Genomic DNA, 17,278 nt, shown 5'->3' on the forward strand with positions numbered 1-17,278 from the left:
AAAAAAAAGGTTGAGAAGTTAGAGGTTTAATATGTTGTGGGGTTGTTAACCAATGTCATAAAACAACATGTGTACTATTGTTTCATGAGAAACTATTTGTTCTGTAAGCCTTCACCTGAAGTACAATAAAATATTAAAAAAAAAATAAAAGTGAATTAAAATGAGTTACCTCTTTCCATGTTCAAAATTAGCAAGGATTTTTAAATAATCATTGTCACCAAAGACAAATTGAAACTATAAAAATGACGATATGTATTGACCCAGTAAATCCATTCTCGGAATTGGTAGTAAGCAAATAATCCAAAGTATGGAAGTAGATACAGACCCTGAAACTTGAAACTGCACAAATATGAATATTCATGCAGGGGACACTTGAATCCACAGGATAAATATATAGACCTCTCTAGAACATCACTTCCCTTGAACTACAAAGAAGAATTACTTCAACTGATAAATAATTCTAAACCATATTCAAATATTATGAACTTAATAATTGAAAATTCACAAAATTTTAAGATAAAATACAGTTATACAAACACAGATAATTGCTTTTAGCCCTCAGACCCTGGGTAACTTATGCTTGGGTGAAAGCACTCAGCCTGTCATATTCACAGGATTATTTGTAGTAAAAAAATTATAACTTAAATTCTTAATAGGTAATTACAGTCTGTCCACAAGTGGAATGTTCTGTGGCTCTTAAAAATTATGGTTATACAGGAAACTACTGTTGAAAAGTGTTTATGAAATAATATCAATAAGGGTAGAAGTGATACATTAGATTGTATATACACTGACCTTAAAATTTAAAAAATTCCACAAAAGTAAAAACAGGAAGTAAATATCCCAAAATGTATTTCACAGTTTTGAGAATTTGTTTCCCAAATATTTCTATTATGTGGCTATACTTTTTTATATTGAAAAAAAAATTAAAGATAGAGAATTTAAAACCAGAAAGGGTATCTTAAGGGTGGGGACTATATAGAAAGAGGACCAAGAAGCATTCTGGTAAGAGCAGAAATAAGAATAAAAATACACATATACCCAGAGGGAAAACCCAACAGATGCAGATTAGAATCTAAGTTTCTATTTGTGGTTATTTGTTTTGTGTTCTTAATAATCAATGTGACATTCATTCTCATCATCAATAATATGGTTGATACCAATACACACATAAATCCCTGAATTTAATATTGATATGCACTTGCATGGTGTTCTGGATATTCATGCTGTATTATTTCATATAAAATAATGAGGTATAGCATAAGGTCTAAACTGGTTAACAACTGGAAATACAGTGTATTTTCTTAATCCCCTCCTCTGCCTGTTCTGGTAGCATTTGGATCCTAATCCATATTAATCCAGTCGTGTTAATGCTATGGACTCACCTGAGAAGGAATTGGAAGATGGCCTCTGTTATAGTAGTCCTTCAGTTGTTACCGCTTAGCTTCCTCGTTGTAATTGTTCATAGCTAAATCACTGGGTCATACTGGCCCTACCTCTGTTGTATTTCTGCTCTGTTTTTAGTGTTTCTCTTAGATTTCATCTCTCTTGTAATGGAACATTTCTCTAACTGATCTGGGTCACATTAAATTTCAGTCTTTCAGAGCTCTAGAAATGTTGCCCAGCCTACTACCCTCTGCAGACTAAACCTCTTCTCAGTTTCCTCATTCAGATCAGCGTTAAAGATGCTAAGAAAATAAGCCCTCAGAGTGAGCCACGTAAGACAGCATTCATTGTCCTTTTATAGTAATTCTCTGTTTCATGAGGGCCAGGAGATTGTATCTGAGTAGAGACTGCAAAGACTTTGATTGAATTCAGATAGAAAGTTCAAGAATGATTAAAAATCTAGAAATTCTACTTTTTACAATATTGGTATCATTATCCTAGAGAGGAGAAACCTGATAGTTAACTCAAGAACTCTTTCAAATACATGAAGATTTGTTTCAGAGGATAGAGATTGATCCCTTCCAACACTTAGAAAAGACAAAAAGGGATTGTACTGTAGCAGTTATGAGAATTAGTAAGCACTGGGATGATTCACTTTTTAAAGAGAACTGCTACTCATTAGTCTGAGTTAGAAATAGACGACCAGACAAAATGATCTTTACCTTTCCTCTTCCTTTTTCTTTTAGGCGCTCCTGTATTTTATCCATGTAATGGATCACATTGCTGTGAAGGAATATGTATTAGTATATTTTCACACACTGACCAGCGAATACAATCACCTAGACTCTGATTTCCTGAAGAAACTCTATGATGTTGTTGATATCAAGTTAGTTATTTTTGCAAATTATGAAGGGGGGGAATAGCTTCTTTCCTTTCTAATATTAAGCAATAGCAAGCATTGTTATGTGTTCTGTAAAAGCGTATTTCATGTAACAAAGATGTTTATTATACATAGATTAGACATTTTAATAATAGGCCCTCCTTAAATTTATTTTGTATTGAAGCAAATTCAGTGTACCCTTTCTTCCTCCTTCTAAACACCTTGGGAAAAGTTTAGGGACGTTGCAAATATTTGCATATAAAATAAAAATGGTATTTTCTGTTTATATGGTGTGTTACATTTGTCAAAATGCATTTGTAACATTATTTCATTTGATCCAGTGACCCTGTGAGTTTTTTAGGAAAGATATTGTCTGGATTTAAAAAACAGAATATTGACACTCTGATAGATTAAATGTGTTTCCCAAAGTCACACAACAGTAAATACGGAATTTGGACTTGAATCCAGGCTGCTGACTTGGAACCAGCACATTGTTTTCATTGAACCGTGTTTCCTTTGAAGTAATAATGGAGATTTTAACTGGAAAATACATGACACTCCACTACAGCAAAGATAAATGTAATGCTTTACATTCCTTCTCATAATTAATTTTCTAAATAAAAATACCAATCTGCCCTCCTAATAGCTGTTTTGTTATTTGTAGTATCACAGTGTCTTCATGGATTGCATTGAAAAATCCATTTTACAGTTAGGGTACAAAGAAGGTAAATTACCATAAATTTCCAACTATCTTACTCTTCCCATTAAATCTCATCTTAGGAATATTAAAGCTTTCATTACCTAATAGCCACCTTTTTAGCTCCCTAAATATGGGTTGTATATGTGTAAGGAAGCTTCAGTCCACTGTAGTTCTGTCTCTGCCGCTAACCAGCTCTTTAACTCTGAACAGGCCTCATCTGTGAAATGAGGGGTTTGTACTACTTCATGAAGCGTTCTTCAGTTAACCTTATGTGAACCAATGGTGGTTACCGTCCTGTTGAAAAATTCCAGGCCCATCATTAGTTAAATAAACACTGCCTACCCTGGCTAAGGGAGCTCCAGTGGCATAGTGGTTAAGAGCTATGGCTGCTAACCAAAAGGTCAGCAGTTCAAATCCATCAGGCCCTCCTTAGAAACCCTGTGGGACAGACAGTTCTACTCTGAATGGACTCAACAGCTACAGGTTTTTGTCCTGGCTAAGAGGAGTCCTGGTAGCACAGTAGTTAAGTGCTGGGCTGCTAACAGGTCAGTGGTTCAAACTCACCAGCCACTCCACAGGGGAAAGATGTGGCAGTCTGCTTCTGTAGAGATTTATAGCCTTAGAAACCGTATGGGATGATTTTACTCTGTCTTACAGGTCGTTATGAGTTGGAATTCGACTCAGCGGCAATGAGTTTGGTTTCTTGGTTTATCCTGGTTAAGTGCTCGGCTGCTAACCAAGAGGTCGGCAGTTTGAACCCATAGATGCTCCATGAGAGAAAAGTCCTGGTGATCTGCTTCCGTAAAAATTTACAACCTAGGAAACCCTATGGGACAGTTCCACTCTGTCCTGTAGGATCCCTATGAGTCGGAATTGACTCTGCCGCACACAACAGCATCCTATATTTATGTTCTACCTGGAGAGGCTAGATGGAGTAGTGGATAAGAGCATGGATTCTGGAACCATACTGCCTGAGTTCAATTTCTGACTCTACCGTTTACTGACTGGGTGACTTTGGGCGGGTTAAAATAAAGGCAACAATAGTGCTTACCTCATAGAGTTGTTACAAGAATTAAGTATAAAGCCTTAGTACTGTTCTAAGTGCGAGTTGCTGTTGCTATTATTTGTGAACATTGAAACTCTTAGTTTCTGATTTTTACTATAATCTTGATTATTATTGTCTATTTCATATATTTGATCCCATAGATTCTAGCCCCACATGAAAAAAAGTGGCACACAATAAATGTTTGTTTAATGTGAATTCATTTTGTCCACCTATAGGTGGCTCCATCACAGTTGACAGAAACACTTAATATCACCTATAAAACAGATACTTTAAATAATGAAATGTTCTCTTAGTTGTTTTGACATTTCACCTAAAATTTAACATGTAAAATAGAACTGTGTAAAAAAAAATTTTTTTTCCTATGTGAACGCACTTATATACTCAAGCAGAGAGTAAATTGTCCATAATGGTGACTAGTTTTAGCTATGACTTACACTGATCCTTTTTTGTTTTTGGTTTGTTTTTGAATCCAGGTACAAAAGGAATTTGAAAGCTGTATATTTTGTTCATCCAACATTTCGTTCAAAGGTACGTTATTTTTCTCTTTTGGCTAAATCTAGAATTTAAGTGCACCTCATGCCAGAATATTAAGATATATTTCTACATCTTAATTGTTGCTGTCATCATTGTCACTGCTATTTTCTTTTTTTTTTTTAAGTGATCCTGTCCTAGGGCTTTGGCCCTGTGGGACTCCAACATCTTTGTGGACAACCCTTCTAAGCCAGTAGCCTCTCAGTCTTTGCCTCTTCATGCTGTTTGTTTATCTGGCCTCAACAGCTCATGCTGTTCTTGTGGAATACATTTTCTCTCCTCTGCTCATGGTCAATTCCTGCTTGTCCTTCAGATCTCAGCTCAACAATTATTTTCTATAGAAAACTTTCTCTGACCAATCCTACAACTAGTAGCTGTTCTTCTGATGTTTCCCTTAAGATTCTGCATTCTTTTATCATAACAATTTTTTAATTGGGATTGCTTGTTTAATATTATACCTTATATGTTAGCCTGTAAGATCTGTAAGGGCTAGAATGTATCTGTCTTTCCTACAGTTACATCCCCAGTGTCTTGGTTGTCTAGTGCTGCTATAACAGACATACCACAAGTGGAGGCTTTAACAAACAGAAGTTTATTCTCTCACAGTCTAGTAGGGTAGAAGTCCAAATTTAGGGTGCCAGCTAAAGTGGAAGACTTTCTCTGTTGGCTCTGAGGAAAGGTCCTTGTCATCAATCTTCCCTGGTCCTAGGAGCTTCTCGGCACAGGGACCCCAGATCCAAAGAACGTGCTGTTCTCCTGGCTCTTGTTACTTGGTGGTATGAGGTCCCCGTGTCTCTCTGCTCACTTCTCTCTTTTATATCGCAAAAGAGATTGGCTCAAGATACAACCCAATCCTGTAGATTGAGTCCCGCCTCATCAGCATAACTGCTGCTAATCCCATCTCGTCAACATCATAGAGAGAAGATTTACAACATGTAGGAAAATCCCATCAGATGACAAAATGGTGGATAATCACACAATACTGGGAATCATGGCCTAGCCAAGTCGACAGATATTTTTTGAGGACACGATTGAAGCCATCACACCCAGTATTTAATCCTACACCTTGTCTTCATCAAGAAGTCTAGTCCCTTGATCCTTTTACTTTTTCTGAAAATGTCATCTTTTTGTCTTTATTTTCTTTCCTATTTAACCTAAAACCCAAGTTCTGTGACTTCATCCATTCTTGTCAACACCTAAAATCCCTTCTAGCCTCTTACCCTTTCATCATAGCTGCTCATCCAAACCTAATCTTGAGACAGTGCATTGTTCTGCTTTCTCCACCCCTGTATCTGGTTTGCTGAGCAGTGCCGGAGAAAGCATGCAGCTATGTGAAATTTGGGGTCCTCAGCAGATGGAGCAGGCTTTCACCGCTGCCTAGAGGTCCCTTAGATGTTTCAGTGGTTGGTGGCCCAGAGTGGCTGTCCACTTTTCCTCAGTCCCCTGTCTTACCATCTCCTCCTCACTCCTAGAAGATGGTCTTCCTCTTTTTCACTGACCCTCTACTTTACCAAACATGATGTGTTTCTCCAGGGACTGGTCCCTCCTGATAACATGTCCAAAGTACATGAGACAAAGTCTCACCATCCTTGCTTCCAAGGAGCATTCTGGCTGTACTTCTTCCAAGATAGTAGTATAGTAGTATTCCTTTTTTACAGCTAAGGAGACTGATGCTTAGAGACATTAAGTAACTTTCCCAAGATAACCAACTAGTAAGTAGCAAAGCCATGATTTGAATCTAGGCAATTTAATTCCAGAGCCTACACTTTTAACTACACACTGTATTTTCATTTCCTCAGGAATCTCTTCAGCACGTTTTCTCTCTTTGTCTATTCCCACTTTGCTGGATCTACCCCACCAGCTTTTAAACACACTAAAGCCTGTTTATCTCTCCTCCCCTTTACAACCAAATTTTTAGTATAATCTTTGTTCTATGTTTACCATCTCCAGTTTTTCATGCATTTTAACCTACTCCAGTCTGGCTCTAATCCCACTGTGCTGCTGAAATTTTCTCACACCAAAATCACCAATAATCTCTTTGTTACTAAACCCAGCAGACACTTTTCTGTCTTTATCTCACCTGTTTTCCCTACAGCCTTAAACGCAGTGAGTCACTTCTTCCTTAAAGCACTTTGTCTTGGCTTCTTTGAAACTTTACTGGGAAGAGGGGCATAAGGGAACTTTCTGGGATATTGAAAATGTTCTATATCTTGACAGGAAGTTTGGTTACATGGATGTGTGCATTTGTCAAAACAGCAAAAAACCCATTGCCGTTGAGGCAGTTCCAACTCATAGTGACTCTATGGGACACAGTAGAACTACCCCATAGGGTTTCCAAGGCTATAATCTTTATGGAAGCAGACTGCCATATCTTTCTCCCCCAGAGCGGCTGGTGGGTTCAAACAGCCTACCTTTCATTTAGCAGCCAAGCACATAACCACTGTGCCACCAGGGCTCCTTCCCCTAAACAGGAAAAAAAAGGAAAAAAAAACAATACCATCTAGTCGATTTTGACTCATAGCAACCCTATAGGACAGAGTAGAGCTATCCCATAGGGTTTCCAGGGAGCGGCTGGTAGATTCAAACTGCTGTCCTTTTGGTTAGCAGCCAGGCTCTTTGAACCACTGCACCACCAGGGCTCCCAAACAGCAAAAGTATATTTAAAATCTGTGCATTTCATTTATTCATTGCAAATTTCACAACAAAGAAGCTGAACAACTAGTGAACTCTAATTAAAAATAAGAATGCTGTAGTGTTTAGAGAAAGTTAACTGACATCTGCAATTTACTTTAAAATGCAGCAAAAATATAGAATTGATAAATGGATAGAGGTGAATGGTGAATGAATGGAGAATGGATAGATAAATAGGTATGTGATAAAGTAAATATAAAGAAGATGTTCATGATAGTCTGGGTAGTGGCTATACTGATGTTCATTGTAAAATTCTTTCAACTTTAGTGAATGTCTGAAAATTTTCATAATAAAATGTTTTTAAAATGAAAAAAAATAATTTTTTTTCTTTACCACTGTTACAAATTCTGAGTTATCAAGAGTTTCCCTTTGTGCCAGGCATATGAAAATATATAGCCACTGTTTGCTAAGATCTAACTTTAAACCCTCCTTTTCCATACTAGAAACCAAACCCATTGACACTGAGTCAAATTTGACTCATAGAGACCCTGTAAGAGAGGGTAGAACAGTCCTATAGGGTTTCCAAGGCTGTAAATCTTTACAGAAGCAGGCTGCCACATCTTCCTCCCACAAAGCGGATGGTGGGTTCTGGGTTTGAACTGCTGATCTTTGGGTTAGCAGCTGAGCACTTAACCACTGCACCACCAGAGCTCCCACAGTAGAGAGGCAATGAATATCTGTCCTCCATGTGCCAACAATGGATAAACATCCTTGGCCATCACAGGACTAGAATTGCTTTGGATAGGAGTCAGTGCAGATGTTGGATTTGGGCAGAAGCTGAAGGAGACAAGATGTACAAAGTGAAATTCATTATATTATCTCCTCATAATTTTTTGAGATGGGGAAAATCGGAGTATTGAGAGAATAAAAGAAGCTCTGGTAACACAGTGGTTGAGTGCTCAGCTGCTAACTGAAAGATCAGCAGTTTGAACCCACCAGCCGCTACAAGGGAGAAAAATGTGGCAGCCTGCTTTCGTAAAGATTACAGCCTTGGAAACCCTGTGGGGCAGTTCTGCTCTGTCTTGTACAGTCTCTATGAGTCAAGATTGAATTGATGACAAAGGGTAGATTTATTGAGAGAATAAGATCAGTGTATAATAAAATCTCCACTATTTTATAGTAATTTAAAAACTGTAAATGGAGTTTTTGTAATTGTAAAATAATGAGATGACATCAGTGGGTAATAAAACAATCAAATCATACTGTTCTGATTTTCATACTCCTCAGGTCTTTTCCAAACCATTGCACCCAAAGTGATAATAAATTGACTGCTTATATAAATCACTATTCTTTTTCTTCTTTCAAGCTTACTAGTAGAAGGCAGACTAATAGAATTTAAACCCATTGTTAATTCTGGCTATGGCAGATTACTTAAGCGTACATGTATGAGCAGTCTTTTCCTATTTATGTTATTTAGTGGTCTTGTGTTCTCGGCTTTCGTTTGTGAATAATTGGATGAAAGAATCTCTAGCATTTGTAAAATATCACAGCAATTTTTTGTCAGATTTTTAATTTCCTTCATTTTTTTAAAAAAGTAGATACCCAGATCTTTTGAGTAATTCACGTTTACCTAAATTAATGTATATTTATGACATGCTATAAACAATTGAAAATTAAATGCTAAGCTATATAGAACTAAGGTCCCTGGGTAGTGCAAACAAACTTTCCGCTCAACTACTAATCTAAAGGTTGGTGGTTCGAACCCACTCAGCAGCACCACGGAAGGTCTGGTGATTTGCTTCCATCAAGATTACAGCCAAGAAAACCCCATGGAGCAGTTCTGCTCTGAAACACATGGGGTTACCGTGGGTCAAAATCAACTTGACAGTAATGAGTTTGGTTTTATATAGAAATAAAATGAAAAATAAAAAAAAATTCAGTGCTCTTGAGTCTCCCTGAACAGAAAACTTTACCTGGGTTTCCACTTCTGTCTGCTTTGAGTAATTTTCTCCTGGTAACACTTGGGAACCTAAAGGAGATAATGGGAGAAAAGGGGACAGAGAAATACATTTTTCTTTCAAAGATTGTATGCTTAAGATCACTGCCTCCTTTTCCCTCACCCAGCCTTCTCTTTCTGTCTTTACCACCCCCCCACCCATGTCTGTATGGTACAGCATATTCAGGAGCTCTTTCATAGAATCGTATAATTGAGAAGGACCTTAAAAAATCATTTAGGTCTCCTAACATGGATGAAACTGGAGGACATTATGCTGTGTTAAATAAGTCAATCACAAAAGGACAAATATTATATGAGACCTCTATTGTAAAAACTCGTGAAAATGTTTACACACAAAAAGTAACAATCTTTCTTGGTTACAAGGGATGGGTGGGAGGGGTGGGGGGGAATACTAAACAGACAATAGATAAGTGGTATCTGTGGTGAAGGGTGAGACAGTACACAATACTGGGGAAGCTAACACAGCTTATACAGGGAAAGGTCATGGAAACCCCATAGACACATCCAAACTCCCTGAGGGACTGAATTGCTGGGCAGAGGGCTATGGGGACCATGGTCTCGAGGAACATCTATCTCAATTGGCATAACACAGTTGATAAAGACAGTGTTCTACATTCTACCTTGGTGAGTAGCGTCTGGAGTCTTAAAAGCCTGTGAGCAGCCATCCAAGATACTCTACTGGTCTCACTCCTTCAGGAGCAAGGGAGAATGAAGAGAACAGGATACAAGGAAAAGATTATTCCAGAGGGCTAATGGACCACAGCTACCAAGGCCCTCACCAGACTGAGTCCAGTACAGCTAGATGGTGCCCGGCTACCACCACTGACTGCTGTGACTGGGATCACAGCAGAGATTCCTAGACAGAGCTGGAGAGGGATGTAGAACAAAATTCTAACACCCAAAAAAAGACCAGATTTACTGGCCTGACAGAGACTGGAGAACCAAGAGTATGGCCCCCGGACATTATTTTAGCTCAGAGGTGAAGTCACTTCCGAGGTCTGCCATTCAGCTGGGGGTTGGACAGTCCCATAAAACAAAATGGGACTAATGAGTCACAGCAGTCCAGGGACAAGGACTAGAAGGCAGAAGAGGACAGGAAAGCTGGTGCTAGGGAACCCAGGGTTGAGAAGGGACAGTGTGGACATGTTGTGGAGTTGTTAACCATTGTCGTAAGGCAATATGTGTACTGTTCAATGAGAAACTATTCTGTAAACCTTTATCTAAGGTACAAAAAGAAAAAGAACTATCTATGTGAGATCAAATTGACAACCGCAACTCAAAAAGTTTGATGGGAAGCCTAGGAGGCAGTGAGTTGAAGATAATGGTGATGAAATAATTTGGAAAAGGATAGTGAGAATAGCAGCACAACTGAAAGAATGTGATCAATGTCACTGAACTGTACATGAGAAATTTCTGAAATGGTGTATCTTTGGCTGTGTATATATTTTCACCAAAGGAAAAAAAATAGGTCCTCCAAGGTGGAGAAGGGAGACTGTTGACATGTTGTGGGGTTGTTAACCAATGTCATAAAACAATATGTGTACTGACTGTTTAATGAGAAACTGTTCTGTAAACCTTCACCTAAAGAACAATAAAATTTTTTTGAAAAATCATTTAGGTCTAACTTGCTCATTTTATAGATGTATGTTACAAAGTGGAATAAGCAAAGGTGACTCCCTATCGGCACAAGATTCACTTTGAAAAAGAGACTGCATGCCAAGTGTCAGCTGAAAATATATAAGTCCCAAATATGCAAAAAAAATTCTTCTCAATCTCATTTGAAAAAATGAAAAAAGATTTTTGAGATTTGGAGATATTAACCATTTTCAGACTGCCAGTGAATCAATTATTCTACCAACTAATGCAGTGGTTTCTAAAGTTCCTGACCAGAACCCACAGTAAGAAGCACATATTACATCATGACACGGTACAGGCATAGGAGCATGTATGCACATAATGGAAACAAAAGCTTCATGAAGCACAACTTACCCTTACTACATTCCCTAGTTATTGTTATTCTAGTTTCTTTTCTTTTTTTAATGATCATAATCCACAAAATTGATTCTACAACTCACTAATGGACTACAACCTGCAGTTTCAAAAACACTGGCTATTGCAAGATTCTTCTGGCATCAATTTCAGTTTTGAAATGTAGTTTTTGTCTAGTATAATTATTCAGAAGTGTGTTTTTATATCTAATTCTGACCACTGGCTTAAATTCTTTTTTTCTCTTCTGTTAATCAGGTGTCAACATGGTTTTTCACCACCTTTTCTGTCTCAGGACTGAAAGACAAAATCCACCATGTGGACAGCCTCCACCAGCTGTTTTCTACCATATCTCCAGAACAGATTGACTTTCCTCCTTTTGTCCTTGAATACGATGCCAGGGTAAGAAGTACCAGTTTCTCCTTCACCTGGTGTTGTACCTTAACTGTTATGTAGAGTGGTGCTTATGAGCATACCATCCTTTCATTACAAGATATTATTAATGTAAATCAGTGTGTTTTAGTATACTTAATAGTATCATTTTAACATTTCTTTTTCTACAATAACTTGCCCCAAGAGAGGACTTTTAGCCAAAACATACATTTTCAATCGGAGATATTTTTGTCTGTGGGTTTAAAGCCAGTTCTTGGTTGTATTATTGGTTTTCTGTCACCTTTGGGACAGATCCTTCTGCATAATTTCTTTAAGATTGATTACTTTTCATCTACATAAATAGAGCCAGAAGAATCTATTGTTGCCCACTTTTAACATTAATTGTAAATCAGGTAATTTATCTTAGTCTAAAAATTTTTTTTTTTAAGCATAATGTCTTTGAGAGCAACAACTAATAATGTTAGTGTTGTTACTACTTATAGATGCATTTATGGATCTATTACTTTAACACTAATCAGTGGACTACTCTTAAATTCCATCAGAGTTCTATTCCATTCTGTATACTCACATTATCATGTCAGTGATGAAAAAGAAAAAGTAACATACTTGGCCAAAAGCTCATCAAGCTCATCATATAACTGATGCTGATTAAATATCCATATGCATGGACTTCTGGGCAACATGGCACTCTAGGCAGAAGCACCACGCCGTCCCTCCACAGCAAAGATCGGAAAAACTAAGCCAAACAGAGAAAACAGCAATCCTGAAAGCCTGAGCATCAAATGAAGAGATAACTCAGCCAAGCACCAAATGGAATAAGAAACTGACAAAGAACAAAGAGCTAGGAGAGATACATGCAGAGGTCCCCTATCAGCTAATGCAGCATGGATCTGCCATCTTGGACTCCTATCAGAGACCAGTGAACAGGGGTACAAGAAAGCAGCTTCACGGAGCTTCCAGCAGGAGACAGAACAACCGGTAACCAGCGATATACGCTTTCCCACCTCCCACCCTTCTTCACCCCTACTCGGCCTCCTCTGCTTCCCATGGCCACAGTCTCTTGGCTGGGAACTACTAGCTGCTTGGATTCCACCCGCCCACACTGGCCAACTCCCTGAGTGCCGTTTGTTGGCTGCTGGTGTTGTTTTTTTCCGCTTCGTTTGATTTCTTCTTACCTCTCACCACCTCCCCCTCCTTTTGCTCAAATACCTGGGTCCGTGCACCATCTTTGCTTCTTCCTGAAAGGCTGTGAAACTCCACTCAAATGTGAAACTGCCTTCCGGTCCATGCTGCAAAGCTCATGGGATCCCGGGGCTTTTTTTGTTTGTTTGTTTTAAATTGTTCGTTTTCTTTTTCTTTTCTCGAATTGGGAGCCCATTCTAACCGGGCAGTACCATGTGGCTTCGGACCTCCCCCCTACGTTTGTGCACGTGCACAGATGGATCCCTAAGGGCATTTCTCTTTTTCTGTTTTTTTTGGGGGGGTTTATTGTTCTTTTTATTTTTTTTTAATTTGTTTTCCCTCTTTTTCCTTTTTCTTTCTTCATTACTCACTTTCTCATCTCTCTATACCTTCTTTCTCTTCCTGTCCCCTGAATAGCTGGTGCTGAGTGACACCTCTACGCTTTCTAACCAGGCTGTACTTCAGTGCCTCAGAGCAACTTCCCCAGACCTCATAGCCACACCAGTGGGATCCTTGGGAGCTTTGCTTGTTTTTTTTTCTGTCTAATTTTTATTTATTTATTTTTTTCCTTTCCTTTCTGTTTTTTCTTCTTCTTCTCCTTTTTGTTTTTCTCCATTTCGTAGTCTCTCATCTCTCTACTCCAATGGCAAGCTCCCCTAGCACTCTTTTTTGTTTGTATGTTTTTGACTCCTGTTCCTCTCTCGTCTCTATCCATCTTAGCTCCACACATCACAATCTACTTCCTCCATCCTGCCTACCTGCACTGTGTGCTTAACATCACACCATCAAGCAGCACAGGCAAGCCCTACCAGAACCTGCCACGCACTGATTACCAGCCCACCCTGGTGGCCGTAGTAAGTGCCACAAACAACTGATCCCAGCAACTCCTCTTCAGCTAGACCTGCCCTGCTGTACCATATCTGAGCGACTGACCCTGCCAGTTTGAGAAGGAGGTGAAAAGTATCATGTCAACAGACAAGCAAACAACAAAGAGCACACAGCATCCCTGCTGAGACATAGCCAAATAAAACAAAAATACAGGAATAAACAAACCTACAATCAATAAACGAGAAAAATAACTACTGAATGTCCTGAAGACAGCAGAAGATATCAAAACATTTACAAAAACAGGACAGGGTGGTTCCAGTAGGTGCTCAAAATAAAACACCAAATGACTTTCCAGTAGAAGAAAAAGCACTAGAGCTACCTATACGGACTTCAGATCTCTAATACTCAGAATTATCCAGGAGATGAAGCGAAAAGCAGACAAAAATGAGGAAAAAATAGACAAATTCATAGAAAAGACAGACAAATTCATGGAAAATACAGACAAAAAAATGAAAGAAAATAATGCAGGAACAAAATGCCAAAATAAATTCATGACTAGAAATCATACAAAAACAACAATTACAAATCCAGAAGATAAACAACAAGATTTCAGAAATGGGCAGTGTCATAGAAGGACTGAAGAGCAGATTTGAAACGCTGGAAGACAGGATCGCAAAATTGAAGAAAAACACTTGGATGCATCTCTGTTTGAGGAAGACTCAAAAAAAAGAATGAAGAAAAATGAAGAGACCATGAAAATTATGTGGAATACAACCGAAAGCAAAAATTTACGAATGATCAGAGTTCCAGAACGGGGAGAAAACAGAAAACACAGAGAAGATCATTGAGGAACTGCTGACAGAAGACTTCCCCAATATCATGAAAGATGAAAAGCTGGCCATCCAAGAAGCTCAACGAACCCCATATAGAATAGACCCCAAAAGAAAATCACCAAGCATGATCACACTTGCCAAAACCAAAGACAAAGAATCCTGAGAGCAGCTCATGAAAAACAAGAAGTCACATACAGAGGAGAAACAGTAAGACTAAGCTCAGGTTATTCGTCAGAAACCATGCAGGCAAGAAGGCAATGGGATGACATATATAAATCTTGAAAGAAAACAATTGCCAGCCAAGAATAATATATCCTGCAAACCTCTCGTTCAAATATGATGGTGAAATTAGGTCATTTCCAGATAAACAGAAGTTAAGGGACTATGTAAAAACCGAACTAAACTTGCAAGAATTATTAAAGGGAGTCCTTCGATCTGAGAACAAACTTCAGGTCACAGGCTGAATCTAGGACACAGGATCATATCAGCCAGATACCAGTCTAGGAAATGAACTCTCAAGGACTATCCACTACCAAAAGAAATACAACAGAGAATCAGAACAGTTAATCTGTAAATAGCAACAACATCAGAACAATAAAAGAGGGAATAAATGGTGTAGGTATAGAACCTTCTAATGGAGAGGAAGGCAAGGCGATACCAAGTAACAATAGACTGGTTCAAATCTAGGAAGATACGGGTAAATTTCAAGGTAACCACAAAGAAAGTTAACAAACCTACTCATAAAACTAAAGAAGAAAAACAAAGTCTCAGTAAAAACAAACAAATAAAAACAAAAGAAATGAAAAAACAATCCACAAACAAAAGGAATTCAGCACAGGAGACTAAGCGGAACAAAGAAAACGTCAGCACCATAAAAAAAGAGAATACAAAATGACAGCAACAAACTCACATCTATCAATAATTACACTGAACGTAAATGGCCTCAGTGCACCCATAAAGAGACGGAGAGTGACAGAATGGATTAAAAAAAAGAAAAAACAGGATCCATCAATATGCTGTCTACAAGAGACACACCTTAGAAACAAAGATGTGAATTTATTAAGAATCAGAGGTTGGAAAACAATATATCAAGCAAACAACTACCAAAAAAGAGCAGGAGTGGCCATACTAATCTCAGATAAAATAGACTTTAAAGTAAAATCCATCATAAAAGACAAAGAAGGACACTGTATAACAATTAAGGGGACGATCCATCGTGAAGGCATAACCATAATAATCATCTACGCACCCAATGACAGGGCTCCAAAATACATGAAACAAACTATAACAGCACTGAAAAGAGAAATTGACAGTTCCACAATAATAGTAGGAGACTTCAACACACCACTCTCAGTAAAGGACAGGACATCTACAAAGAAACTCAGCAAACATACAGAAGACCTAAAGGGCACAGTCAGCCAAATTTACCTCAAAGACATATATAGAACACTCCATCCAACAGCTGCAAAGTACACATTCTTTTCCAGTGCACATGGAACGTTCTCCAGAATAGACCACATCTTAGGCCACAGAGCATTCCTCAACAAGATCCAAAATGTTGAGATAATACAAAGTATCTTCTCTGACCACAATGCCATGAAGGTAGAAATTAACAACAAAGAGCAAGGAAAAAAAATCGATTACATCGAAACTGAATAATACCCTGCTTACAAACCACTGGGTAATAGAAGAAATCAGAGATGGAAACAAAAAATTCCTAGAATCAAATGCGAATGAAAACACATCATACCAAACCTTTGGGACACAGCAAAGGCAGTCCTCAGAGGAAAGTTTATAGCAATAGATACACACATCAAAAAAGAAAAAGGGACAAAACCAAAACATTAACTACACAACTCAAATAGAAAGAGAAGAGCAAAAAAAGCCCACAGCCACCAGAAGAAAGGAAATAATAAAGATCAGAGCAGAAATAAATGAAATAGATACTAGAAAAACAGTAGAAAGAATCCACAAAACCAAAAGTTGGTTCTTTAAAAGAATCAACAAAATTGACAAACCACTGTCCAGACTGACAAAAGAAAAACAGGAGACCATACAAATAACCCAAATAAAAAATGAAATTGGGGACCTAACTGAAATAAAAAAGATCATAACACAGTATTAAGAAAAACTATACTCTGACAAATTTGAAAACCTAAAAGAAATGGATAAATTTCTAGAAACACACTACCTACCCAAACTACAACAAAGTGATTTGAAAATCTGAACAGACCCATAACAAGAGAAGAGATTTGAAAAGGTAATAAAAAAAAAAACTCCCAACAAAAAAAAAAGCCCTGGCCCAGATGGCTTCACTGGAGAATTCTGCCAAACATTTCAGAAAAGAGCTTGTACTGGTACTACTCAAACTATTTCAGAACATAGAAAAGGAAGCGACACTACCAAATTCATTCTATGAAGCTGGCATAACCCTGATACCAAAACCAGGCAAAGATGCCACAAAAAAAGAAAATTACAGACCAGTATCTCTCATGAATATAGATGCAAAACTTCTCAACAAAATTCTAGGCAATAGAATTCAGCATCTTATCAAAGAGATAATACACCACGACCAAGTAGGATTCATACCAGCTATGCAAGGATGGTTCAACATTGAAAGATCCATCAATGTAATCCACCCCGTAAATGAAAGGAAAGGAAAGAATCACATGATCATCTCAATTGATGCAGAAAAGGCATTCGAGAAAGTCCAACACCGATTCCTGATAAAAACTCTCAATAAAATAGGTGTAGAAGGGAAAACTCTCAACATAATAAAGGGCATCTATGCAAAACCAACAGCCAACATCATTCTTAACGGATAGCATGAAAACATTCCCCTTGA

General features: G+C 38.1%; 1 protein-coding gene across 9 annotated transcripts in view; it reads left to right on the plus strand.

The window, feature by feature from the left end:
• Positions 1 to 17,278, plus strand: part of GDAP2 (ganglioside induced differentiation associated protein 2) — a 115,370-nt gene that overhangs the window by 87,483 nt on the left and 10,609 nt on the right. For 6 of the 9 annotated variants that reach the window (XM_023734863.1, XM_023734864.1, XM_023734865.1 and 3 more), the window contains 3 exons: positions 2,133 to 2,272; positions 4,506 to 4,560; positions 11,456 to 12,328. In XM_023734863.1, the coding sequence (XP_023590631.1) occupies positions 2,133 to 2,272; positions 4,506 to 4,560; positions 11,456 to 11,653 (393 nt within the window). In that variant the 3' untranslated portion in view covers positions 11,654 to 12,328. Of the gene's footprint in view, positions 1 to 2,132; positions 2,273 to 4,505; positions 4,561 to 11,455; positions 12,329 to 17,278 lie in introns of those variants that run through there. The other 3 variants (XR_002824691.1, XM_023734868.1, XM_023734869.1) reach the window with 2 other exon arrangements.

The sequence above is a fragment of the Trichechus manatus genome, unplaced genomic scaffold, assembly GCF_000243295.1.
Source record: "Trichechus manatus latirostris isolate Lorelei unplaced genomic scaffold, TriManLat1.0 scaffold00073, whole genome shotgun sequence".
Classification (NCBI taxonomy): Eukaryota; Metazoa; Chordata; class Mammalia; order Sirenia; family Trichechidae; genus Trichechus; species Trichechus manatus.